The sequence below is a fragment of the Anser cygnoides genome, chromosome 25, assembly GCF_040182565.1.
Source record: "Anser cygnoides isolate HZ-2024a breed goose chromosome 25, Taihu_goose_T2T_genome, whole genome shotgun sequence".
Classification (NCBI taxonomy): Eukaryota; Metazoa; Chordata; class Aves; order Anseriformes; family Anatidae; genus Anser; species Anser cygnoides.
The window spans coordinates 2808029-2835733 of NC_089897.1; the positions used below are offsets into that span (position 1 = coordinate 2808029).

General features: G+C 42.9%; 1 protein-coding gene across 12 annotated transcripts in view; it reads right to left on the minus strand.

Moving 5' to 3' along the window:
* Positions 1-27705, minus strand: part of PPP1R12B (protein phosphatase 1 regulatory subunit 12B) — a 120010-nt gene that overhangs the window by 73656 nt on the left and 18649 nt on the right. For all 12 annotated transcript variants that reach the window (XM_066983164.1, XM_066983163.1, XM_066983165.1 and 9 more), the window contains exons 2-8: positions 16000-16130; positions 14044-14162; positions 10505-10664; positions 7972-8116; positions 6279-6353; positions 3753-3832; positions 3046-3191 (exon numbers count right to left, since the gene is read on the minus strand). In XM_066983164.1, coding sequence (XP_066839265.1) covers positions 3046-3191; positions 3753-3832; positions 6279-6353; positions 7972-8116; positions 10505-10664; positions 14044-14162; positions 16000-16130 — 856 coding nt within the window. The remainder of the gene's footprint in view (positions 1-3045; positions 3192-3752; positions 3833-6278; positions 6354-7971; positions 8117-10504; positions 10665-14043; positions 14163-15999; positions 16131-27705) is intronic.

The following is a 27705-nucleotide window of genomic DNA, read 5'->3' on the forward strand; positions in this document are numbered from 1 at the left end:
CGAGTATTTCACCTCTCCAGCCTAACACCCTAAAGAGCAGGTTTCTCATTTCTCCTTGCAGACCTTGGCCATGAAGATGAATACAGAGTTAGACAAAAACAACAACAACAAAAAACCCCTGCATCCTTGCCATTTGTGGATTTCCTAAGACCAAAGCCTGTAAAATACATGAGAATCCCCGAGTCTGCAGGAAGGGGAGAACAGAGCTGGCAGTCAGCAGGCGTTACAGGCTGGGCTGGATGCTGACTGTAACCCTGCTCTGGAAGCTTGGAGTGCAGAGGTCAGCTTTTAAGGTCAAGCCTAATTGCAAGGGCACAAGCCTAAGGGGTAATGACAGGTTGGAAAGAACTAACTGTGAGCAATGTGACTGAAAGGAGTCAACTGCAGAAGAAGGATGGGCAGAAGTCCCCTGCACACCACAGTGTGGGACTGGATGAGCACAGCATCGTTCTTTAGCACAGGGCCCCCCGTTTTATTTTTCTAGAATGTCGTCGATAAACATTATGAACACCGATCAAAGGGAAACAGGTCAAGACCAGTTCAATCTCCCCAGAGTGAATTTGGTAAGACTGAGGATTTAGTTCTCTGGTTTTCCATACAAGTCCTTCCAAAATGTGTCAGGGAATTCCAGTCTTCCCTGGTTTGCTTCAGTTCACAATAATTACCTGCTGTAATAGGTACTAGCCCAGACAATGACCACAGAATTTCATACGTTTCGTTGTTTATAAACATCCTAGTGCCAAATTGTTAACTGTCCTCGAGATGAATAAAATGGTATTAATGCACTTAGCTTCTTTTGTTTGAAGAATGTCACTGACTGTAAGAAACATGCTACTCTGAGGCACTCCAGCAATTTTACTGCTCAACTCTTCATATTTCTTAACCTTCCATTGTCTTTGCAAACCCTACAAGTTTATTGAGACTGGACATTCCCCCAGTCATAATGCAAGTTAAACTACTGCATTATGCTGTCAGCTTCTACTTTGTCCTGTCTAGTGCTCAGGTAGAAAAGGAGTTAATAATTTTTTGGTTTAAAAAGCTCACTTTCAGCAATGTGATGCCTTTTTGTTTGTTTGTTTGTTTTCTTAATCTGCACTTCGAACACTTTAGGTCAATAATCCTGCTAAGAATTAGAAAGCTATGTATGTAAACATTAAATCTCAGGAAAAAGAAAAGATATATTTAGAGGAACAGGGAAGTAATTGTCACATTTTCATAAATGTACCTCCTGAATTTCCCATTTAAACTTGCATAACTAATTAAAATGTCTGGCAGGAAAAAAAAAAAGTATAATTGCTCTTAAGATTGTGTTTGAAACTCTAGTAGTACTGTGACATTTATAATTTTCTATGAAAAGCTATTTCTATCTCTACTTATCTTTGGAGTTGTTTTCTGCTCAATAACATATGGGTTGATGTAATCTCAGTCTTGTTTTAAAAAGAGTACCAAAAATGTGCACCCCCTTCACAAATACAACAGATGACAACTACATCCACATCCCCTTGTATGAGTTTATATTCATTTTAATTACAGATTTGAGAAGTTTAAGTGTAATTTCAATTTTGATTGAAATTTCTCAAAGGAGCCAATAATCTCTCTTGGAAAGGACAGCACAGGTAACAAAGCCTGAAGCCTGATCTTTTAGCATTACTTTAATATTTTTTGTTTTTATTTTAGCCTTAGACGATTGAAATAGATCAGTATAACATGCTTTGTATAACATGCTTTGCTCAGTGAATTAACTCAATAAAGAGACCTGCTTTGGCTTTATATAAAATTGAATGGTGAGTGCTGTAGCACTTTCCATACTGAAGTACTCCATGCTGTTCCCAAATCAGCTAAACACCACGTAGCTCCACTTCTTGTAGCTATACATACTTTAGAGGCATTTGGTCATGTTCCTACTATGTTTACAAGAATTGGCACATTGCTTTAAAAGGTTGCTGCCTAGTGAAATGCTGATTTATGAAGCAAATAAATGTGACTTCTAATAAACGCCTTTTTCTACCACTGACTTCTCCCACTACATTTGCTCGATTTACAAGGCAAAATATTATTTCACCACGTTACCTTCATACCGAAACAGCTTTTGTAGCTACCAGCTTTGTAAAGATCAGCCTGGATTCTCAACACCTCTCATACTGTGATAATAATTCATAAAAATTGGAACACAGGTGACAATTTTACTGATACAAGAATCAGGACAAAACTTTAAATTACACCTCTCTACAAGGACTTATTTATTAGTGCACTGGGATATAGGCCAAGTAAGCTGATGTTAAAAGTAGTTTAACCATTAAACACATCATGTCTGAAGATCCATTTCTCTCTCTGTGGAAATATTAAACACAAGCAAGTCTTGGCTTACTGTGAAATTAAATATCCTTATTTAAACTTTCTATGCTGCTCATATATGTTATTTAAACTCATTAAGGAAGCCTGAAAAACTATGGAAAAAGAATGAGATTGAAAAGCAGTAAGATGCCAGCAATATGCTATAATGTAAAGGCTAATGTCACCTGATGTACTTAATTCCTGTTTTCCACTATGTTCTGCAATTATGATACATCACCACCAGAAAAAAAGTTCCTCATCTCTGTAATTATATAGAACATCATCAGCCCTTCATTTCAGCTCTCTGATCCAAAATACAACAGGCTATTAACTTCCTACATGTTCAACTGCTTTTCTACCATCTTGCAGCAGCTGAAGTGTTCATCTGAAAATGGCCAACAAGAAAAAAAATACTATTTAAAAACAACCTATGAACAATGTGTCATCTTAAGTGAGCTGGAAGTAGAAATTAAAATATTATCCACAGCATTTTTTTCTGAAAAAATTATGCTGATGTGAAGGTTAGCATTTAGATAAGCTTTTTTAGTACACTAGCTATAGAGTGCTCCATATGCTACATGTATACACTTAAAGTAAGACTTTCAGGATGTCTTAACTAAGCAAAAAAAAACAAACACACAAAACAGTTCTCAACCCAAACTCCTATTATTGCTCGGCTAATTATTAAATCCAAACTATACTGTATCTTACCTGACTCCTTTTCAGCATCTGATTCTGAAACTTCATCTTCTTCAGCTTCTTCCTCTTCTTCAGAGCTAGAACTGCTAGAGTCCTTGTTCTCTTCCTCCATCTCCATGGACTTCAGCATATCCTCCTCATAGAGAATCTTCTCTTTGCTGCAAGAAATGGAAATTTTAAGGATTACCAGGCGAGTTATTTTTGTGTTCTACTTCTCAGGAACACTTAGACAAATTTTGCTACATACAGAACATGCAAAAGGACAAAAATCAGTCCACAGACTGCATCCCAGCACTTCCAGCAGTGCCAATTTTCCATGGATTCCAATGCCAGTCTCGCATTTCCTAAGTTTGCAAGCATTTCTCAGCCCAAAGAAATGCAGCCTCCTCTCTCTTCTCCTAGCATTACACAATCCATCACCTGGGCTGCATGGCTCTGCAACTTCAAAGCTGTAGTTTTCAGCCCAAGGGTTAAAATGATAATCAGCAAGAGCAGAAACTGGGGGACCAAACACCAACCCAACTCTTCGTTCTATGGGTATGGGTTTGCTAAGAAACATGTAAAATTATATTTAAAAGAACTTAAATTTAAAAGGAACCATGAAATTAGCATGAACAGCAGTGGACTATTTTAAAGCAGTTGAGGCCAGCTGACTGCGTACAGATGTAGCTGGCCTCCCATTACATGCTGTACAGCTTCTTTTCAAAAAGGAAACATACTTTGTGAAGAGTCCGCTTTGAGGTTTGCCATTCATGTCAGCTTCAATTAGCTTATTCCTCGTCTCCTTCTCACTTCGTAGCTGTCAAGAAGTCCAAGAAGATTGCAGAAAGAACAAAGAGAGACGTATTAAGAAGCCACCTCATCACAATTCCAATAATTACCCCAGCATAAGACCATCCCAACCTTGTTAGATGGAAAATATTGTGAACTTGTTTAGCAAGCCAGTTCAACAGCTGCATATGTGCAAGAGCGCTGGATGTCTTGGACTAGAGCTCCAGAAGCACATAGCAGGACACCGAGCACCGCCTTAGGCTCCAGCAGCAAAGAACTTAACAGAAGTTCGTGGCAGGATCTGCTGAGACCCAGAGTCAAATCGTGACTTTCATGGTACTGCCCTGCATCTGCCCACACAGATACAGCGCTGGAGCTCTGTCCATACGTGTTTGTGTGCGCATGAAATCAGTTTAAAATTTGCTGCCTGTGTATCTATTATGTACTTGCTCTCAGAGGAAAGTATTCGAGTGCACCCTGTCCAGGCTGGATCTCCCACAAGGGTGGGTCACTTCTTAAATCCCTCAAGTGCCAGCATAATGTATCGAACAAGAATATCCATAATCACTGCAGCAGCTGAAATATTTTGTCCAGTTAGCAGTGTGAACTTTGTCACTACTGATGGACAAGATAGTAACCAAAAAGTCTAAAAGCACAGTGACAGCTGAGGTAGAAAAAAAAAAAAGGGACTGCAATTAGAGGCTCACTTTTAAGCCTGTCTCCTTTGTATCATGTCTAGCGCAGTTTTCTTCTGCGTCTGAGAGAAGGAGCTGACACTGGGACAAGAAGCAAAAGCTCTGCAAATTCTGAACGTAGGAAAAGCCACACGGAGTCCAACACAAAGCCAAAATTTGGGGTACAGCATACTGTTACACTGAATAAACTTTTGAAGTGGATCAAAGGTAAGTGTGGGGAACAGCCTGCTCCATTCATAGGGAATTCAGAGACTGGAAAAACAAATCCAAACAAATCAAACAATTTGCTTCCAGCAAACAGAACTCCCTTTCTCTCCAGTAACAGCAGCAAATCTTTTAGCAGGGATAGCGCATTGCTCCTCTCCGTATTCTGTACTTAAGCTTTAGATTTAAAAAGTCTGATTTAAGAGCCATTTTGAAAGTGAACTAATACACTTAGAGAAGTGTTTTGGAACTGCCTATTTTATCCTTAACAAATTAAGCTTTCTATTTTAAGCAATTTCAATGTGGCACATGATAAACACACACAATGAAATGGATCTTCAATTAAAAAAAAAACAACACATCCACTGGAAAAAAAGATTCTTCCCTTCTTTCCAGTTCTACTATTTCCTGCTACACTCATTTGATAAATGGAAAAGGCCTTTATATAGTGCTACTAATATAGAGAACAAGGGGGGTTGCTAATCCCTCCAAAGCAAGCCTAAAAATGGGCTAGCACCCATCCAAAAAATTCCTTTGGTTGTTTTTATTTTCCTTTTCTTCTGAACACTACATTTATCTGCACAATCCCAGTGTAGTTAGATAGGAGGAAGCCCGCAGTACAACATTGGTAGTATTTATCAACACCTCATTTAGGGAGAAGCTGATTAATTTTTAAAAAGTTTCTGTGAATGTTAAGGGTGCTATTTAAAGATGACAGCAGCTGTGTTATGATCAGAGTTCGAGTTCTACCACCCACATTGTCAGTTCCTCAAAATACTTTACTGGGTTTTATCAGCAATGTTCTCATTATGTCTGTTTCTGAATCCAACATTTTAAATGATACTTTCTGATTTTTATTCATTTATTTTTAAAAGAAGGTTGGTTTAGTTTTTGAAAGCACCCAGGCAATATAGTTGCGTAGACCAGATGAAATAGGAAAAAATGTAATCCCAAACCAACTTTTTGGCTTGATGACTGCCTTTACTTAGATCAAGATATATTTTTGCCCTTGTTTTTTTTTTTAAATGGCAACTTTCTACTTATAACTCTTTCCAATATCTTCATTGCATTAGGAAAGAGCAGTTTAATATGGTTTTGAAATCACTGATTTTTTCCAGTCTGGAACTCCCTGAAGATTATAATTTCTTCTCACTCAATCAAAAGTCTCCCTATTGTAAGAAAGGCAGATGTGGTAACAAATATCTTTCTTACCAGTGACAGCATACTTCCTTAGATAGACACAAAATTGACTTGGGTAGTCACTCATTAAGGAAAGAGCAGTTTGGTGCTAGAGAGCTAAAAGTAACTAAAGAAGAGCAATTCCAAAGATGAACTACAATTCCTTATCAGTTCACAGAATTCTGCATGTCAGCATGCTTCTGACCTTCTTGACACAATCATCCAGTTTTCTAGATTTCTAGCTACTGAAAATATTGGTGTAATTAAAGATTCTGAATGACTAACAAAAATCGCTGGACCTCAGCTTCATGCCTGTGTTGACACCATATGCTTTAGGGAACACCTGTGCACAGAAACGTAATTGGAGAGGTGGAAAATGATCAGCCAAAATCTCACCACAGTTTGCTTCTTCTGCAGCATTTCTAAATGCTCTACCAGTCCCTCGTCAGCCACGTCAAACGGCGTCTGGCCCTGGAACGACACGAGAACACAAGAAGCTATCCAACACAGCATGCCGTTAATGTTCCAGAAAGCACTATTTAGAAGTGAAGAACAAAACTGAACGCCCACAACAGCCCCCCCCAGACGCTGCGCAATGCACCCTGCTGCACTCTACAGCAGGGAACGCCAAGTGGCAGCGATGGGTTTCATGACACGATCCACGATCAGAGGAATGGCGGTTCCCTCATTGCTGCTGATCAAATCTAAGCCAAGAGTAACACACTAAAGTTTCCAGGCTTGTAAAAAGCACACTCTTGGACTGGGAAGGATTGCAATCAACGTTTTCTACTATATCATTATGTATATGAACCTCCTGAAAGGCTGACAACCATCAGCAGGCCAAAGGATTTGGGAGCTATTTCCACATCCACGGGCATTCACAAAAAAAGCAAATCAGAAAAATTATTTTGGGGCATAAAATGAGAAATCATTTACATTTACGTTACATTTATACCATAACTAAAGCTATAACCACCATTTTATTAACAACACATAATGAAACCTGACGGCCAGTGATCAAATAAATACAGATTGTCTCGGCCATCTGACTATTGAGGTAATAGTTCTTGACAGGAAATAGCAGGCATTTGATTGCAGCGAATATAATTGTGTCTGTTTCTTTTCAAGTCTATTAAAATAGGAAACCCACACGCCTTCTGAACACTTTGGAGAAGCTTCTGATGGCATTTAGAACAAAAAAAGATTTGCAGTATTTTGAATGCCAGAGAGCTCACCATGGTGAAATGGGTCCTTCTCCTGGAGCTATTTCTTTTGCATCAGCTTGCAGTACAGATAGATGCGCTCAAACCACATAGTGCTACAATTCTCCTACCAAATTCTCATCTGCTTTCATTCCCTGATGCTGTTCCAAGTAAACACAACCTCATTTCCTACTACAGAAGCAGTCATGGCACAACTGAATCCGCTCCAGCAGGAAGCAGCTCACAGACACTGCCTGGACATCACAGCAGGGAGGGGAAAACAAAGAATAACCCTGGAAAAGCACACTTCACCTCTTGAAAACCCACGGGCTCTTCAAGGAAACTTCTAGCAATTAGAAGTGTGGTGGTTTTTTTTTTCCCTCCTTTTTTTTTCCTTCTCACAAATATCCTATTTTTCTTTACTCATTTCTCAAAAGTGAATTTTTCAATTTCCCTTTTTATGATCAAGACTGTAGAACAGGAAGGATTTAAAACTGGCAGCTTCTCAAGGGTTCATGAGTTTTCAATGCTTTGTACTTAATATTAGTGTATTATTGTGCACTCCAAGACTTTTTGTTGTTTAATTTGTCAGGATTATACTAAAATAGGAAAACACAGATTAGCTCCTATCCTCTCACACGCTCTTGGTCCTAAAGTTTCATCACTAATCTTTCCTGGTAGTGCTTGAAATCTTTTCTTCCTTCCTTCAGTCAAGGGTCTTTATCTTCTGATACTTTTAAATGCTCTAGCACACGTGCAGGAGAATTGCTCACCACACAACTTTGTCATGTTGTTGGATCAAATTGATAAGCAATTATGGCAAAAAGGTGATGTGCATCCTGGTATAAAACACGCTGCACGCTGTGCCAACACCTGTGCTCACTAACCAGCTTGTTCCTGATGTCCATGTCGCACAACGCCTCGGCCAGGATGGAGCAAGCTTCCTTCACTCCCCAGTGCGCAGCAGCGTGGAGCGGAGTCCAGCCGTCGTTGTCTTGGACGTTCAAATTAAAGCCAGCCTGGATCAAGAGCCTGAGAAAAGAAGCAGTAATGAGTCCTGCCCACCCAAGAAGGACTTCTGTACACAGCCATATGTCACAGAGTAGGGAACATGGTTTAAAATATGCCAGCAGCTTTTTGTTGTTACTCATCTCAGCAACAGCCCAGTCGATGTGCTCACACACATAACAGAAGTGTGCAGGATAATGAAAGAAGTGACTTTGCCACTGTAAACACCTGCTGCAACGAGTCTAATTGATAAGATTGCCTTTCAGCACGTCCTAAATTGGAGAACATTTTGATTTCTCGTCTGGCATTGGTGACCCAGTCTGAACTGCTGCAACAGACAAGAGACACCAGACTCACGCAGGCACTAGGCAAACCAGCAACATCTCTCCGGGACGTAACCCCTGTAACAAGGGACTGGCACAGCACCTGGCGCGGACAGGACGTTTGATAACTCAAGTTCAGTGCTGGTTCTGTGGGTGAACAAGGACACACTGCAGGAATGGTCTGTAAGAAGCCAACGCTGGCAGGGCTGCCAGGTAAGAAGCAGAGACATTACTGACTGATCGCCAGCTGGGAAATTTGTCAGTTAAATTATCTACAGCTCCAGCATTTTTGCAGACTAGACCTTGCACAGCCAAAGCTAAGTAAACCTGCCAGGGAGCAGCCTTGCATCCCTTTTACTGCTGTGCACCTTCCACCTGCCTCCCTCCTCTATCAGAGCAAAGTGATAAGGCTGCATAGCATCTGGGGCTTGAATATTTAAAAACAAAACAAAAGAGAGACAACTGTAGTCTGAAACTTCAGAGGCATATGCACAGTAGTACACAAGTGCTCAGATGAAAGTACCAAGCCGCTCATGTATCAAAACTATTATCCAACTGCTTAAATATTGAAGAACATCCCAGGGGAATTCTGCAAGTTCAGTAAAACTGCTACTGCAAGTTTCCATGGTGGGTTTCCACCATTCACAGCCACCTTCCTTCGGCTCAGGGGAAGTCTAGCATGACCCCGGAATGACACTAACAGTCTTGAAACTCCCACAGCTTTACACTGATGCATTACTGCGCTAACTAAAACAGCCATCCTATAGCAGCAGTGTGCTTCTCTGTGAAAGAAATTTGAAATCAGGTTCTGACCATGTTGATTCTCCAGCTGGCAAAAGGGAGGAACATAGTTGTTAAGAGACTGAAGGTCACAGACAAATTCTGTCTCATCGGAGAGTTAGCTAGCTTCTGGCTTTCAACCCCTTTGGTTTAAGTCACTGAAGCTTTATATTTGAACTCACAGAGTGGCCATAAAATACAAGAGAGTGAAACAATGCCAGCTCTCTGTGAGATCTGTTTATCATTACAACATTTAAGGAATAGCCGATCAGAACTAGACACCTTGCAAACGGCGAATGCAGCTTCCGTTGATGACTACTGGCAGCCCTCCCCTGAAAACCCACAGGATCGGCATCCCATATTGTTCAGGAGATATTAGATTTCTATTCCACATGATCCATGATGAATTACTGTTCTTGGGCACAGCAGAGGCACAGACAGCTCATAACTCAATTATAAGCTCTAATGAATGAATACAAAGAGGAAACATGAAGAACAACAAAGTTACTAGAGCTTGATAAGAAGCAGCTCTTACACATCAAGTCATGGCACTTAAAGCTACGAAATAAGGAATCAAGCTGGATGAATGTTTCCAGAAAGGATTTTAACCTGGGAAATGGAGTAACCCTGCAGACAGATCTTTATGGGTACCTCCACCCAAACATTAATAACGGAGAAAAAAGCTTTCTTGTTGGAATCCCTGATTTGACCTCACCTGTAAAAATATTAATGCTTAATTGCCAGGAAGTGCCACACTGGGCACATTTACATTCATAATAAGCTTGTTTGTGCTGTAGCAGCAGAACTGTTACGTGGTGGGATCTCTCTGTCACTGCTGATGGCTGCAAGAGCAGTAGCAGTAAGTGGCAGAGGACAGTAAGGTAAGGGAGGACACTGCATTTTTCTACTAGGCTGACAAGCCGGTCACGTAAACTGTTGGGGTGTTTGTGATGGCCACGCAGCATGTATTGTCGCCTTGTAGGCTAAGTTACACTTTCATTCCCTGACAGGGTTAATTTCCTAGCCCTGAAACTATTACTCTCATAGGGAAAGTTAACCTTTTAATTTATATCTCAGTCACAGAAAAGCTTTAATCTCCCTGAAGGCCTAGAGGTACAGAAGAGAAGCTTCCAGCCTCTGTACATTTCTAGGTGAACCACCACAGCTGGGCACATAATTGTGCAAAGCCTTTTGAGAAAGCAGCAGCATAAAGATCTAGGTATGAAACACATTTCTCTCAACCATAAAGCTAGCCGTGTTCCTTATGGAAACCAGACTCAACTCAATGCACCAGCCATGGAGTTCCTACCTCATCACTTCAGAATAGCCCTTAGCCGCAGCCACGTGAAGAGCGGTGGCACCTGTCCGGGGCTGCTTTATGTCTTCGATTCTCCCGCTGTTCAGCCACTGTCGGGCATCCTGTAGCATTTGCTGCTCCTCTTCTTTTCTTGCCAGGTCTAGGTCTACACCTAAGACAGCAAAGCACAGGAGAGATTATCAAGTGAAAGCTCTCATGCACTTATTGAACTTACCGTATGTTTTATTTGCTATACAGTGTTAGCAACCTCTTGCCATCTTCCACAAAAATCAGCAAAAGCTTTTTCTAGGAGTTGGGAGAACTCCTGCATCACTGTCAGAAACTTCAAAGCTGTCTGACAAAAACAAACAACAAAATCTGAAAGCTGAGACACTGGTTGCAAACCAGCCTGATCAGCTACTAGCTCAGCTGTGAGCCAGGTGTGGTGGAAGGGTTTTATTCTAAATATGCAGAATTCCAGACTGAAATAACCAATTCATGAATAACAGTATAACAAACTGAATTAAACAATGGTGCAAGCATAATCTGCAGTGTAAATGTGAAGAAATGATCCTAAGACATCTTCTGCAAGACCAGCACAACCCCAACTGCATGCTCACTCAGAATTCAATAAGCCAGCAAGCTGCACGTAAAGAGATTTCTGGACTGCCCTAGGGCCACTCTGTGCACTCTGAAAGAAATATTTAATCAATTCCTTTGAGCTGCACACCACCAGATTCTGGTAAAACAGTTCTAAATCATTTTGGGGATGGAAGGAGCTAAAAAAAAAAGGTCTACTCTGGTGGCTTAAGAGATCTGCTTTAGATGAAGTCAGACAACTGAGTCTACTGATACATACATCTGGTATAAAGACACAGCCATGCTGATAACAAGAGGGACAAGTTTTCCACCTGAGGAAACCACTGCTACTCTGTGGAGAGACCAGGTGCTTCTGGCTGATGGGCTGCTTCAGTTAAACCTACAAGGGGCAAAACTATCTCAGGCTTGTTTTAGTGAGTGGATTTTTTCATGTTAATATGGTAATATAAGGATGACATATCAATCACAAGCATGATACAGCTCCGTACAAGATTAACCAGACTAGGGCTCTTGGACTCGGGAAAATAATATGAAGTAGATGACAAACTTCAAAAAAAAATCAAGAATGGTGTTGAAAAGCAACTGTCCCTATGGATTAATTCTTTCAATATAACAACAACACGATTACCAAGGAAGCTGTAGGGCATTAGACTTAAAATAGAAAAAAAGAAAACATTTATCAACTCAGATTCTGAATTGCAAAGTACTGCAGGATGTTGCAAAGACTAAAACAAGAATTATAAATTGGTAGAAGAGTAGCAGCACATCTGTAGTTATTAAATATAACGCTATACATGCTTGGAGTTCCCAAGAAAGACTGCACAAGTCCACAAAATAGAAATCCACGGGGGATTTGCAAATGTACAGAAAGCCCATCTGGCTCAGGAATTCCTTGAGGCACGGTGACTGGAGGCTGGGAAAATGCTTGGGAGGGGAACCATACAAGCTTGTCCTGTTCTTGTACTTTGCCCTAGGCATCTGCTTTCAGCTACTGTTGAAGACAGAGCTAGATGGACGCTTGTCTGAAGTTTATAACGCATTTATTCCAGCAATTATGATCCTTTTAAACTGTGTCAATGGGAAACTTCTCAGTGGAGACAGATGGTTGTTTCAGGGCATCTTAGCAGGATGCCGCTAATGTGGTGAAGCAATGAAAAAGCCAAACAGAATCCTAAGAAGTGTCAGGCAAAATATCTGCAACAGAGGCAGAATTACTGCCTTGATGCCCTGTAAGGTTTCAACTATGTTATTACAGTTCTCATCACCCATTTTAAAGAGAGACAGGTTACAATGATGTAGAGAAAGGATCTCTACCTTCCTGGTCACCCAAGGAAGCCTGGCTGCAGGGAGGAGACGGGCATGGTTTGACCAGCCCTGTAAAACAAAGGCTGACCAGACAATTCTTCTCAAGTGTGTGAGCAGAGTAAGCATGAGAGAAGAGCTATTTAAGTCAAAGTGGATGGGGAAAGGGGACATAATCAGGATAACTTTGTCACAAATACCACAAGACTAGAAAGTGAAACTTCTATTTACCAGAAAAAGCATGATTCTGTGTAAATTTTCTAACAGGAGTAGTTGCACAAATAACAACCAGCTCTCAGATGGACAATTACAGACTCCCCACTGGAACAGTACCGTGATCAACAGAAGTAGCAAAGGACTGGTGTCTTCCTAATTATACCTGAAGATAACTTCAAACAAACAAAAAAAAACTCCAACTCCACAAAAATCCACTAGGTGCCAAGCAGAACACATTGATTAGAGAAGACTGGATTCCATCTAGCATGCAAACAACCCCAACACCAACCCCTGGAGTCATGGAATCATCTAGATATAAAGGAATCCTGGTGGGTCTCCAGCTTAAATCCCTGCTCAAAGGAGGCAAACTTTCAAAGCCAGATCAAGTTGCCCAGAGCTGTACACAACCAAGTTTTGAATACCTCCAGTGATGCAGATGCCACAAATTACCTGGGTTCCTGTCCCAGCACTGCATCGCTTTCCTGGGAAGTATTTTTCCCCTTATTTGCATGCTCAGACCTGTGCCTTTTGCCTCTCCCTCTGTCACAGCGCAGTTCTGAGAAGAGCCTGGCTCCATTGCCTTTTAAGTCTCCTCAAGAGGTAGTGGATGACAGCGGCTACATTCCTCCATTGACTTTCTCTTCTCAAGGCTAAATATGCAGTCTATACCTCTCAAACGTGACTATACTTTGGATAGATAACCCCAGTTCATCTTTTCCAACACGGTAGAGGTAAGTGCATCGCTCAAAACCATCCCTGATGAACTTCACAGGTAGGACTTAAACTTCTTACATTATATATAAAGATGCCTAACCACTTGCAGATGGATTCAATGAGCATAAAGAAAATTTTACACTGGCGAATCATTTCTTAATTACGACACTAGTTACACTGTCCAAGTTGCTTCTACAAGTGATGGTTTTGCAGGGACAACACACAAAGCAGCACCCCAGACAGGCACACCTGATGAGAAAAGGGGAAATAGCTAAGCAGATGGGCTGCAGAAGTCTAGGTAATGATCAGGAAAAAGCAGATCACTCAAGGCCAGACATCCCCATTTCCTGGTCCCTACTCTTGGCAGGACTGCGAATCTCACTTCTGCATGATCAAGTCTGAGTGTATTAAGACCTTTCATTGATACCAGAGGTCAGAATTAAAACTCACTTTTAAAGTAAATGTATCTAACGAATCTACTTTCGGTATTGTGATGTATTGCTGCTAACAATTCTGCTAAGAGGGACAGAGACTGCACAACACGAACCTTCTGCTTTCATTCTAACATTCTGCTACTGAAGCAAAGCTTCTCTGCTGCCACTTGGTCCAGATTTCAGATCTCTCCATCTACAGACATGCAGAAAGCCTTCAGGATTTCTTTACAAAACCTCTTTGTTTTTGTGTTCTGACTCACATATTCAACCCCACCACTGATTTACCTTGTTTCTTTACTTGTTCCAGAAGCAGGTCCTTCATGGCTGCTTCCTCTGCGATGTCAGATGGGACTTCACCTTCACTGTTCACGGCGGCCACATTAGCTCCATGACTAATTAAATACCTACACAAATGAGACCCATGCCAATGTATCAGAACTCATGTGCAGGCTTCAGAGCAACTTATACAGTAAAGCAAGTGGCAGAACAAGGTATTTGGCCTTCTACTTCAAGTTCAAATGAGTGTTCCATATTCTTATCGAATTTCAACTCTAGAAAAGTTCATTGCTAAATGCAAGGTCCCTGGTCAGTGGCTCATGCAAACAGTTTTTCTTTCTCTGTAGTTATTTAAATGACCCCAGTTCTTGCACTCATCTGATAAGATTACGCTTTTTAAAAAAAGATAGAGCAAAAGATAATCTGAGCTATCATCAATTTTTTAATTTGTCTTATTTAAAAATATGCCAGCAGTTCATTCAATAATAATTAATGCCTTCTTCAGCTTATACATCTTGTAACCAATAAAATTCTCGGAAGAAAAAAGTGTTTTAAACACCAGTCTAGGAGGGTGAGGTAAGAAAAGGTAAAGGCATTTTTGAAAATAAATTTTAAAACCAACCACCGTCTTTGAGAAATACTTATCAGTATTCATACTGCAGTAACTTTCTGGTAGCTGTGGTGGACTAAATATATAAGTATGGTGTTACTGGGAAAGAATCATAATGTGTTTTATTAAAACAACTAGTATTGGAAGAGGGGCACAAAACAAACCAACAAACTGATACAGAATCACCTGAAGAGCTAAGAACTGTTCCAGCAGCAGTACAATACACAGAAGTAACTGAGCCACAGAAGGTATCTTTTTTTTTGGTTAGAATACATTGTGGAGGATCATCTTGTGAAATACTATTTTTCCCTTATTCTTCTACCCTGTGATGTGATCACAGAAAGAATGATTCGAATCAGGAAACTACTCCTTATGTTTTCTGGTTCTTTGGTTCCAATTATTCCAGCACTCCAGGTCTTACATCCGGGCAATTCTCAAACTCTCGGGGCAACTCGGTGTACAACAAGAAGTCTGGTATCAGTACCTTCTCTGGGACGAACAGACTATTTAGTGCTTTGTGAGCATAATGAGCGTTCAGATCAGTTACAGAATGTTATTTCAATCCCTGGAATCAGTAAGTGTGCCAAAAGTCAAATCTTTATTGGGAGTCCCTTGCAGCAGGTTAGTGCCTTGCTTTAAACATCTACTGGACAAAACTCTCAGTAATATTTACTGTCTCTTTTTTTTTATATGTATTTTATTAGTGTTTGTACTCACTAGATTATCTAATCTAACCTAGTCACCCATTTATGTCCATACTGAACCCAGTATCTTGTGTTGTACTCAAAAATAAAATAACGCTCTAATTTCAAGTGGGTTAATTAATAAGTAGTTACTTTTATTTGCTTCTCTGTCTTTTGCAAGACAGTATGCTAAGTAACAGAAACATAAAATCTCAATATGAAGAAAAAGAAATGATGTTGTTGGCCTATCAGTGACTCTGGAGCCCAGAACATTGCACCTCTCTTTCTAAAGTCTCCACACAACCAGAACACTGCTCACAGGCTTATTTACATAAAAAGCAGCAGCAGAGCTCTGCTTCCTTACACCTCTCCATGGATTGGTGTGCCTGCCTCTCAGCCATCACATTTCCCTTTTGCTTGGCATTTTAGCTGAAGTATCTAATGAATCATAAATCATTTTAATGGGACCAGCAAAAGACAACCATTTCCAGGCTCCACCTTCATCAGAACAAACTAAGGATCCACTAAAAGAAGGAACACGTCTTCTCCACTTTCAACGTTGCTTCCGAGACACTGTATGAGTTTCAGAGCATCACTCGTCTGTGTACCTGCTCCAAAGAGGAAGACGTGGAAAGTGTTATGAATACCCAGAATAGCCTGAAACTCACTCACTCTGCTATGTTCAGGTAGCCACACGATGCCACTGCGTGAAGAGGGGTCCAGCCCTCGTTGTCTTGTTGGTTGACATTGGCTCCGTTTTCTACAAGGAACTTCACCATGTCCAGGTTCTCATCTATACAGGCCTGAGGGAGAAAGGAGGGAGAGGAGCAAGCGGAGGGAAGAATTGGAGAGAAGGAAGAAAAGAAAGGTGATGGTGTTAAATCAAGTGAACAACTTCCATTTGCAGTTTATTGTCAGGGACAATGCCTGGGCTGAGTTTCCCACACTGTGAGCTAGCATACTTTGAAACTTAAAGTAGCATGAAGCTGGGAACTAAACTAAATTAATTTCAGAAATTTCAAAAAATAATTGAAACTCAAAGAGTCCCTAGGTGGACCATCTCTGAATTTGCCCAAGCTTTACCCTTCTCACCAACTGATTTGTTTCCCTCCTCTCCCCATGCTTAACTCCCTGGAGCGGGGCAAAGACACTGTAAAATGATAAATCTGTATTGGCTTTAGGTATGGCATCGGATTCCTTTAAGGCAAGGCAAGCTGTATGCTTATTTAGGTGATGCTGTTCCCTCCAAATGTCAGCAAAATAACATCAGAAAAATCACTGAAATATCACTAGCAGTAGGGATGAGCAGGGAAAATATAACCTCAAGACGACTGAATAAGGCAGTCCACCTGTAGGCCGGATGGTGCCCTTTGCAGACAGAATTATAGCAAAAGCAGAATTTTATACAAGTGACTGCATACAAATCGGATGGGACACAAAATGGTGTGGCTTAACTTCCTTATTCAGCAGTAGCTGTTTATTTTCCTGACTATAGCAAAGTACAACGTTCTCTGCTAGCCCTACAGACCCAGCGAGCTGTGGACGAGACCGACAACCCTTTATTAGCTGCTCCATTAACTCCAGAGCCTGCACTTACAGAGACCTGCTAGCTTTGAAGTTGCCAGAAGAAAACCTAGCTAGATTTTCAAGTCTCAGCAGTTCTGTTAGGTGGAATTCCTCCTTCCTGAAATTCCTGGCTGCAGCACGTTCTGTGGCGCGTTCGCAGTTCACTGGAGGCTGCTATTTAAGGATGAGCTGGCAATTTAATACGTATGTCCCAATGCGTGTGCCTCAGCTGAGAAGCACCAGGCATGACTGGGAGGCAAAAGGACCGTCTGTGACTGCGTGTTCAGCTGCAGGCAGAGACCTCGCTCCTCGCTGCGAGAAGGGCAATCCTGGCCGAGCGTCCTCCAAAACCCACAGCACCCGGTCCTTCACACCGCTTGATGTGGGCACATCCCTCGCTATTCTTCTAAAATGAGCACCACGCACTATTCTTCACTTTCATTACTTGTTATAACAGGAAAGGAATTGTCTCGAAGCAAACCCCCCAGTGCAAGCCCCCAGTGCGATGCAAGCCAGAGATTCCTGCTGTACCCGAGACACAGGGGGACTCTCGTGTGCCCGCGCGCATGTAACCATGTTAAGGTCCCTGCCTACTGTACATACTCTAAAAGAGCCACACTCCAGGTTTCCATAATCCTAGAAACCATGCAAACAAAGTTATTAATGGCTTATGTCCTTAACGATGAACTCAAATGCAGTAGAAAGGCAGAGTGAGCAACGCACAGAGATGTGGATACGGATATACAAAATGTAATGCTCCCTTCTCAGTTCAAGAGGTAATTTTTAAGAGAATCTACGTCCGAGCCTGCAAGAATTCAGAGCTAAGATGCACTTCACTGCCACCCACATTGAGGGTAATATAGCACAAGTTTCCCCAACACATTTCAAACAAATCATACTTAATCTTATTGATGAGTTAATTACATTTTAACGTGGGAACACAACCGTTCCATGTCACTTTTTAAATAAAACTACCATCATGTAAAAGCATATTGCTCTGACAATAGCCAAGACACGTTTGCCCACACAGAGGTTTCTTTTGAGGACCGTCACGTCTGGTCAAGTGCAGAATCACAGCCTTGCAGAAGAATTTTATCAGCAAGGCTCTGATAAAGCAGCGAGGTGGGCGTTGCGTGCCTGTGCATACTCACTCCAGACGAAATGCAGCATAGCAGTACTACCTGCAGTTTAAGTGCCGAGCTAAGTTCAGCCTCGAGAACCTCTTCATACCGTGAGCTTTATGTGCATTTGATAGATGGAGTATTATATTTACACTGTTTATCATTTAAACCACCCAAACAGCTGCCACCCACTACCTCTGCACACACTGGGAGCAGGCCAGGAGAAGAGACCAGAACTTCCTCGAGCCACTGGATATGGACTCAAAAACAAACAAACAAAAAGTTTAGATGCATAAAAGAGCCCCCACACTTTTTTTTTTTACGCCTGTTACTGGCCTCATTATTCTGTTGGTCCCCATCCTTCATGTTTCCTAAGGAATGCATGCTGGAAACAGAAGGGATAATGGGATAAAACCCCACCTGTTCCTACAAAGAAATCTGCAGTAATTTGATTCGCCTGGCCCCTGAAGAGATAAAACGATGACAAAGTGACATTGGGTCAAAAAAAGCTACATGGGTGCTGACGACAGCAGGCAGGGCCTCGCTTTCCCAAGGGAACCGTAACATATTTCATGCCTGCTGTTTGCATTGGTGCTAGAAATTTTCTTCGTGGCAAAGGTGGATCAAGTCCTTAATGGAGCAAAAACGTATTCTTTAATATCTAAGAAAAATAACCTCACTCCACCCTTCTGCACCTATCATGAAAAACTGCTGTTCGCGTTGTGTGATCAAGCGGTGTGATACTGCTTGGCAAATATTTATTTTAGCATTAGTTAGCGACACATACGAATAGGACTGAGTGGAGCTGAGTAACGTGAACAGTTGTGTAAACGGCCTGAGGCTGAGCTAACTTTAACAGGTATGATTCTTTCCTGCCAAAAGTATCAAAATGTGCAAATTATGTAATATTACAAACAAACGATATTGGCTGAGATTCCTTCTCCGCTGCATTTCTAGAAAAGAAATGTCAGGAACTGGCATTCCACGGAGGTACCGGACAACCCCTCATCAGTCCCGAAAATCCCATCGCTGTCTCCCCAAAGAAACTATCAGGCACAGCATTATTTGCAACATTTCTTAGAACAGTTTTAATAAGACTTAAAGCAATAATTATGAGGTCTACAAGTGGGATAATAAGTAAAACGAGGAATTTCTGAAGATCTCCTAAACTTTAAGAACTTCAAAAACCGTATCAAAGTTCGGACAGGCCGAAGGGCAGCTTGCAGGGGTTGCAATGTATTTCTACATGTATTTTTAAGTATCATCTGAGTAACATTTACACGTTTACACAGAACTCACATTTGCACATATATTTGTGGTGTTAATTGCTCCATACACAAGATCACTTTACCAAGCTATAAACACCAGGAACTCTCACTGGTTAGAAGTTCTCAGCACACATTTGGCCACCTAAAATTTGGAGAGCCCCGACTGCTGACACCCTATCCTCCTCCATAAAGTATCTGTTATGTGTTTTATTGAGCTTACCTGCTAAAATTAAGCACTGTAAAACACCATATAAGAAAATAAAAAGTTTCACTGAGTTTCAGAGGGTAAAGTTCACCTTCTGGTTAAGCAAAATAGGTTTTCTGAGGTTACTGGAGGAAGGAGAAGAGGACAAAGAGGAAGTGAAGCGGCAGATGTGTCCTCCCTTAAGTACTATTAATCCTCCAATCTTAAATTTAGGAGAGTGGGTAACTTCAGTAACCTGAGAGGATCTATCGCTATGCAAAGTTCTCCTCTTTTATTTGATACAGCATTCCTTGGGAACACTGTAAGAATAACTGCATCGGACTGCAGTATTACAAAGCAGGCACCTGCCCCCCAACCCTGAAAGGGAGGAAAAAGTCAGAAGTAACACTGTCTTCTCCGTGGAGAGTTATTAATTTGACGAAGCACTCTTCCACCATTTTGCTGTTGGAATGTGCTTTGCAGAAAGACAAGAAGATAGTTGGGCTTATTTCTTACAAGTTTAGGTGCTGCTAACGCTCAGCGGCTTTGTTTCATGTGTATTAACTGCTGCTAGTACACTACAAGAGGCTAAACACAAATGAATTGCAGAGCACAGGTTTTTTCTCTCTCTAACTTTTAAATTTCTTCTTTACCTTCCGTCCTCTACCTGTAAAAGACAGAATACAACCTTCAAGGAGATGAGACAGCCTGAGATCTTCAGCAAGCTGATCTCTTGCCATTCTTGTATTTTTCTTGGCAGCGGGTTAGACCCAAGTACCTCTGGAACGGCACTAATGTATTACAGCTTTAGCAGCCTTTGATGCAAACTGCATCCAGTGCCCAGAATTACCGACAAACCGCTCAAAGAAAGTTGGCTCGTACAGTTTAAATCCCGGGCATCGCTGGGCAAGCCTCCATCCCCAGCTCATGGTGTTCCTTCTGCTCCTGGCAGGGGACCAGCATTTAGCAGTTTTTCCATAGGGAGGAAGTGCTCAGTTTCTAAAATTTGCAGATACGGCATATTAGCTTCCCCCTCTTAGATAACAGGTGTAGCCCTTAACAGCCAGGGACACTTGCAGGATTTTTTTCGCCAGTAGCCACTGCCAACACATTCTTCTTTAAAGCATGAAGTTTACATTACAGCAACGAAAAGGGGCCACCAGGAAACGTTACAGAACAGCTCTGCAGAACTCTGCTTGCCTGGCAAGGCTTGTTCAACAACCAGACACAATCTGATCTTTATCTTGAATGAAACCTCATTATTATAATGGCATTGTTAGCGTTTGCTCCTTCCTCGGAGCACACAGAACACACAAGCTCCGTCTAACTTCTGATGAGTATCAGCAACGCAACAGCTCCAACTGCCTGCCGAGGCCTTCGGTTTGCATATCTCCTGGGCATCCCCCACAGGAGAGAGAGAGAGAGAAACATCAGGGAGCAGAAGGAGCCAGATGGGATTACACTGAAGCGTTCACAGCACCAGCAATCGAGCTCCAACAAGTCGCTGGGTGGAAACGTGCAGCGCTGCTCACTGCATAGGGGACGCACCAGCCCTAGTACACCCCACCCTGCGCTGGTGCAGCCTCACCTCGAGTACTGTGTGAAGTTTGGGGCACCCCGGTACAAAAAGGACATAAAACTTGTTAGAGAACGTCCAAAGGAGGGCTACAAAGATGGTGAAGGGCCTGAGGGGAAGACGTGTGAGGAGCGGCTGAGGTGCCTTGGTTTGTTCGGCCCAGAGCAGAGCAGGCCGAGGGGAGGCCTCATGGCGGCCTGCAGCTCCCTCACGAGGGGAGCGGGGGGGCAGGCGCTGAGCTCTGCTCTCTGGGGACAGCGACAGGACCCGAGGGGACGGCATGGAGCTGGGACAGGGGAGGGTCAGGCTGGGGGTTAGGGAGAGGTTCTGCACCCAGAGGTGGTCGGGCACTGGGACAGGCTCCCCAGGGACGTGGGCACAGCACTGAGATGCTGTGGCTCAAGAAAGGTTTGGACACCGCTCTCGGACTTAGGGTTTGATTTTTGGTCCTGTGTGGAGCCAGGAGTTGGACCTGATGATCCTGGTGGGTCCCTTCCAGCTTGGGATATTCTGTGATTCTACGATTTAGTCAACCCCCAGCCTATGGCTTGTGCTACGTTGCCCCTATATAATAAATACACACAGGATGGCAGGGAGGGAAGCAACCAAACTGCCTGATAAATTTCTAAGAAAGTGCTTGGGATCGGCTGAGTAGAAAGGAAAAAAAAAAAAGTAATACACTTTTGCTTTGCATGGAAAAACAGGGTTGGTTACAATCCCTGAAGAACACGGAAGCAGTGGCAGTAATTGCATGTCAGCAGTACTGTCACAGGCACCCACATTAAGGCAACTGCTTTCTCCACAACTTCACCAGTATCCTGGCAGTTTAACATAAATACATTAACAAAACTCAGTGCGATGGTTTTCAGGCAGAACAGTTCTCGCCAGCACTTCAGTGCCAGCAGCTCCTCAGTAGCACGGGTGCTTCGGCTGCTGCGTACCTGTGCAGTTTGGTAGCACCGCGTACACGAGTGCATCTAACAAGGGTGAACTTGGCTGAGAGCATGTTGCACTTCTAAATGCAGTCCCATTGAGTAAATATTTAGTTTACAAACAGTATGTCGCATCACCCAGTGTCATACGATCACGTAATAAAATAGCAGCAGTGTGCATACAAGAGCTTGGAATCAAAGTCAGCCAGGAAACCTGTAATAACTACTGTGGTTTTAATTTTGGCTGTATTTAATTTCCTGGTGCTCCCTTCTTGGTTGGTTAGGATTTAAGAGAGAACCTATGCATTTTCTTGAGGCAGAGGTAAGATGGAGAAAGGGAAAGAGGACAGGGCTAGTGCCTTGGCTTCTGTGTTACATGCTTCTATTATGAATACATCAGTCTTGTGACAGAATCCTATCTTGGTGACTTCTGCTGTTTGGAAGAGTGAAAATCCAGTAATCCTGCGTGTCAGATTCTCGTGTAACACCCCTCATGGTTCCTGCATAGAAATCGCATTTGGTAACTCCACTTGTCACATGTAAATACAATACGCAAACTGGCACGTCAGACACACGCAGCCTTTTTACCGAGCATTACAGATGTCAGGCCAGCAGAGGCCACGTGCCACCTCTCCTCAAGCACTCTGATATTCTCCTCGTCAGCCTCACAGGAACATGGCACCTCTTTACCTATGCGAAATGCTGCTGCTAAATCAGATTGCTTTATGAACTCACCTTATTCATCCTTTAACCATTTTCCAATTGAGGAAAGCAAGTGTTGCTACCACCCCCAAAGCTCTTTATACATCCAGCCGTCCCCTGACATGGGTTGGCTCCCTCTGCTCCGTCACTGATACCAATTCCTGTAACTCTTTAGTCAAAGTATTACCAAACACTCCTGAGATTCTTGCATACAACCCTACGTCCATGGTATGACATTCTCACACTGACCTTCAGGACCTTCTCTGTAACTAAACTGCCGAAGAAAGTCGCTCCATTTTTGCATATAACCTAAAATATAAGTTGTTTTGCTATGAGATCCTCAGAGCAGGGACTATCTGCAATTGATTAAAAAGCACCCTGCTCTCCACACACGATTGCATCAGTCAGGTAAACAACAGCAACTTACATATCATTGAATCACTGCAGCTAGAAGGGACCTTGAGAAACTTCTAGTCCACCAACCTCCTGCTCAAGGCAGGGTCCACAGTGAACTCTGACTGGCTTCCTAGGCTGTGGATATGTATGTGTAGGATATCTGTGTGTGCATGTATGTATGTACATATGTGCACACACACATTTATTCTTTGTCAATCCAGGGGCATTTTACAATGGTGGGGAAGGACGATTATACGCAGATTTGTATCATGTCTGCAGGCATTCTGAACCAGAACTGACTCACCTCCGTTGCTCAGATGCTTCACTTGCCCAAACCTTTAGCTTTCTGCCCGTGAACGATGTTCTCATGCTGGAAACCCAACCTAGACTCATTTGGATGGCAGAGGCTGCACCACCCATGAGCTACAAAAGATTCTGCATTAGATATGGGGCGACAAGTGGATTTTGTTCATACAAACTTCTTCCTAACATTACCAGTGGGACTGTTTTTGACAAGATCAGACAGAACCACATCATATTCAAACTGATTAAAATGTTTGGGTTTTATTTTAAGCTAGAGTGTTACTGCAGTGAATGCAGGCAATAAAAAGTGCTAGGCAAGAAGCAGAAGGTTCTCTGAGTGTGTGCAAATGCAGTCTTGAATTCAATCTGAGACCACCCCACAACAGCTTAAGTAGGTTTAAACCCAGATTGCCATGGTCCCACCTGCCCCAGCCATATGTTCCCACACCTTGCCTTGCACAAGATTTATTTATCTATATTTTCGAAGTGTAAATTAGACTTAAAGAAACAGATACACCCAGAGGGCGCTGCCTGTCTCAGCTAGGTGGGATGTGGCCTGCAGACCAGCATAAACCCATTCACAACAGGGTGAGACGAATTCCCCCTCCCCTTAAGGACTTACCGGCAGTCACAAGGGAAAACTCCAAGAGCCAACATTTACCATCTCGCTCCTTAACCTTAGACTTAACATGGTTTTCTTTACCACAACCTTATGGCTGTAAGATTAATACAACTAAAGCACTTTGAGGAGTTTTATAAATGGTGTTAAGGTGTTACTGCAAACCAGAGGAAAACCTTTACACCAGCAGACATTAACTGTTAATAAACTGGACGAATTAGCAGGCCAGTGAAGTCATGCTGCCACAACACATAGGTCACAGTCAGAGGGATTAAATGGCAAGACTTACTTATGTTATATTCTCCTGTCATAAGTCTAAAATATATGGAATAAGGTTAGTCTGGAGATGAAGGGAGTCAATCTTCCACTGAATGCAAATTTAGAGTAAATATATGATGTCAACATGCAGTGCAAATCAGCCAGCACTCCACAAACGAAGGCAAGCCCGATGACAGCTGAACAGCATCAGGGTTAAATCTGGGAACACAGAGAGAGGAGTTCACAGAAAACAAAGAGAAAAGCACTCCCAAAATAGCCTTGCAACTGTCACCACTAGCAATTGTCAGCACTGAGAGGTATGACCTTGCCATTGTGTCTCATGATCACAGCTCTACACTTAAGGGGGCATTTGTCAGAGCCGGCACTACCAAAAATTCCACTTCCAAGTGATCCTGCGTCTCCAGCAGCATGGACGGCATTTGCCAACGATTTTGAGAAAAACAAAGCAGCTCTTACTGTTGCTCCTGCAAAACCACGGAGCATCTGTACCTCCCCTTCTCTCTTCTCAGCTCTGGCTTCACAGGGTCCTTATAGCTAGAATATCCTGCACAGGCACTTCTGTACCAGGAACTTAGTTTTAAAATCTTTATATTTTAATTTCCTTATGGAAGTCTAATTCCAAAGCAATTGTATTAGAACCAGCAGAAAGAGGTAGCTTCAGTATTAAAAAAGAGCAGGGGAAAAGGGAGGAAAATGAGGTAAAAAAAAAGTACTATTCATTTTCTAGTCTGATTAATTATCTATGTGCTTAATTTTTTTTAAACAGCAGTTGAGTCATACTTCTCATGCAAGCAAGAAAAGAGATATGGATTATGTCAGATTTTTCTATTGGAAAAAAAAATAAAACCCAACAACTAGAAGTACTCAGCAGTATCCATGCCAGTCCCCAAAAGAAGCTAACAACAAATCTCTTAGAATGATTAGCACAACAAAACTCCAGGAGAGCACAAGGGAAAAGAGGGATACGTGCAAAGGCATAATTATGTCATGAACATAGCATTTTCAAGATGAAATAGCAGCACGAACTATCAGGCGGAAAATTGCTTTGGACAGAAACCACGTTTTGCAGCTCTCCATGCCTTCACATACGCGCTGGCGACACAGACTTATTTAAGAGGAGGTAGATGTAAATATCTACTGCGCTAGGCTATCGATGGCTTAGCTGAACATCTGTAAAATTCTTTCTAATTATCAGGGGACTTCTGTTTTCGCTATGCAGCAATGATACTGCCAGTGAATGCTGAAGCACCACGCTTCACTTCGCCATTGGCTGGAGCATTATCTGCTCTCGCCGAGGTAGCCCTCGGCATGCCAAAGCTTCCAGCTCTGCCTTCTTTGGGAAGCAGGAGCCGTTGCGGTAAAGCAAGAGAAGGTCGGCTGGACACGCACACACTCCCCGCTTGATCCAGTCAAACACAGATGGCACCAAGCTGGGAAGAAAGCGGAATTGCTCTGCTTTCACACGCTGCTAGGAGGATGGGCACAGGCACACCGGACTGCCCGTCTTCCTGCCCCCCGTTTACCATTTCTGATCAAATTGCGTTCTGGCAGAAGTAGCGAGGTCAGCAACGACCACAGACACACATCTTTTACAATGTAAAGAGCTGCTGGGATCAATCCCTTCTGCCAGCTCCTCCAGCCTCATTATTTATGCTTCTGTGCACCCAGAACCTACACTGAATTCATCTCTCGTCCCAACAGGACCCAGCACTGTGATTCTCCACTTCCACCACCACGCTTTTGCTCTGTAACTGATGGACTGGTTTGCCACTTCCATTTACAGACCTGAGGACATACCTCCATCAGTGACAGGCCACGTGGGACTGACTTTAAAATCCAGCCTAGATTATCATTTTACTCTCTCCCTTTTCATCATCTTCATCCCCTTAATTCCAACATGATTTTAATACCCATTATTTCAATCAGCAGCGAGTCCAGTACTTGATCAAGTGCCAACGCTAAAAATAAAGTCTTTCTGACACTAAAAAGCAGGGACTGCCAGTTTTCTAATGGCGCAGAGGAGCATTAGCATTTCAAGTCTCACCAGTTTAGTCATTCTGACCACTAAGCATGTCATTTCTCTCCCACTCAGCCAGGGCTCCCTGGCACAGGATCAAGACGTTATATATAAAATCCTGCCCTTAAATTAAGGAAGTTTTAGTTCCTGATTGAACTAACAACATTTCATAATGAAAAAGCTCGCAAGCATTTCACTCCCGTGTGGAAGGTAGAAGTGTAGCTGCCGCAGGTTCACTCAGCAAGAAGCCGTCCTGCTGACGAGCCCCTTGTCCCTCAGCTCCACAGGTGCCCCGACAGTGGTAACACCGCACCTTGTCAGCGCAGCCCCTGCAGGCATTTCCACAAAGCCAGCGAAATAGCTGATGGCAGAAACCGTCTATATATCACATCAACGCATGCTCTGAATTTCCAAGATGCCACCCAAGAGCAGCTTCAGCCGGCCTGGCGCGGCCTCCTGCAGCGCGGGGTTGACACATGCCCCCGCCGGGGGCTGCAGAGCAGCGCAGAGGGGCCGATGCCAAAAGAAGCCCAGCCCTGTCAATATGGGGAAAAGATCAGCTTTCAGCCCTCTCGGACTCACACCACACCTGTGGGGATGGAGAAGGGCTGGGCCGTGCTGCGGCAGGGAGAGCGGCCCGGCAAATGCTCGGTGCGATGGCTGGCGAGCCAGGCCTGGGCAAGAAGGGCCTCTCCGGGCCTTCTCCTACCCACAGGCACAAAAAACAGCTGTGAATAATTTTTAGCAGCAACTTGGCAGACTAAAGGTGAGGTTGGCTACCCGACTGCAGAACTCAAAGCGGGACAGGTCACTTCAGGCTTTCTTTAGTCTCTTCCCGGCCCGCTATAACTGCGGGCTGCAGAAGCCAAAGCCAGCGGTGGCTGCGCGCTGCCCTGTCCGAGCCGCGTCCAGCAGCCCTGTCCCCGCAGCAAGGGGCACAGACACACGTTTGGCAGCCCCAGAAGCTCAACTGGCTCACAGTGGGACCAGGCGAGCACTGCACTGGTATGAAAAGCCTATAAGTAGTCTGAAAAGCCTATAAGCAAGTGGAAGCGCAAGACTACTTCACTCTTAAGCTGCCATATAACCATTTACTTGGATATTGTGCTTATGTCAAGACGTCTCCTGCTATATATGACCAAAATCCTTTTGTTTTTTCCTACAGAAAAAGCAAAAAAGTCACCCCAGAGCTAGTTCTGCTTTCACAGAAGCCCAGCTCTTCTTTACACCCACACCAAAGCTCTCACAGGGGAAGTACCCTGAGCTCCCACAAACACTGACAAGTGCCCACTTTGCACTAAGCATGGGCTAATATGAAAACAGCAGCTATACGCAGAGACATCAAAACATGACTGCAAATGACAAGCTAGAGAAGCTTCCTTTTGTTGATCGATACGTTATTCAGAAGCAGAACA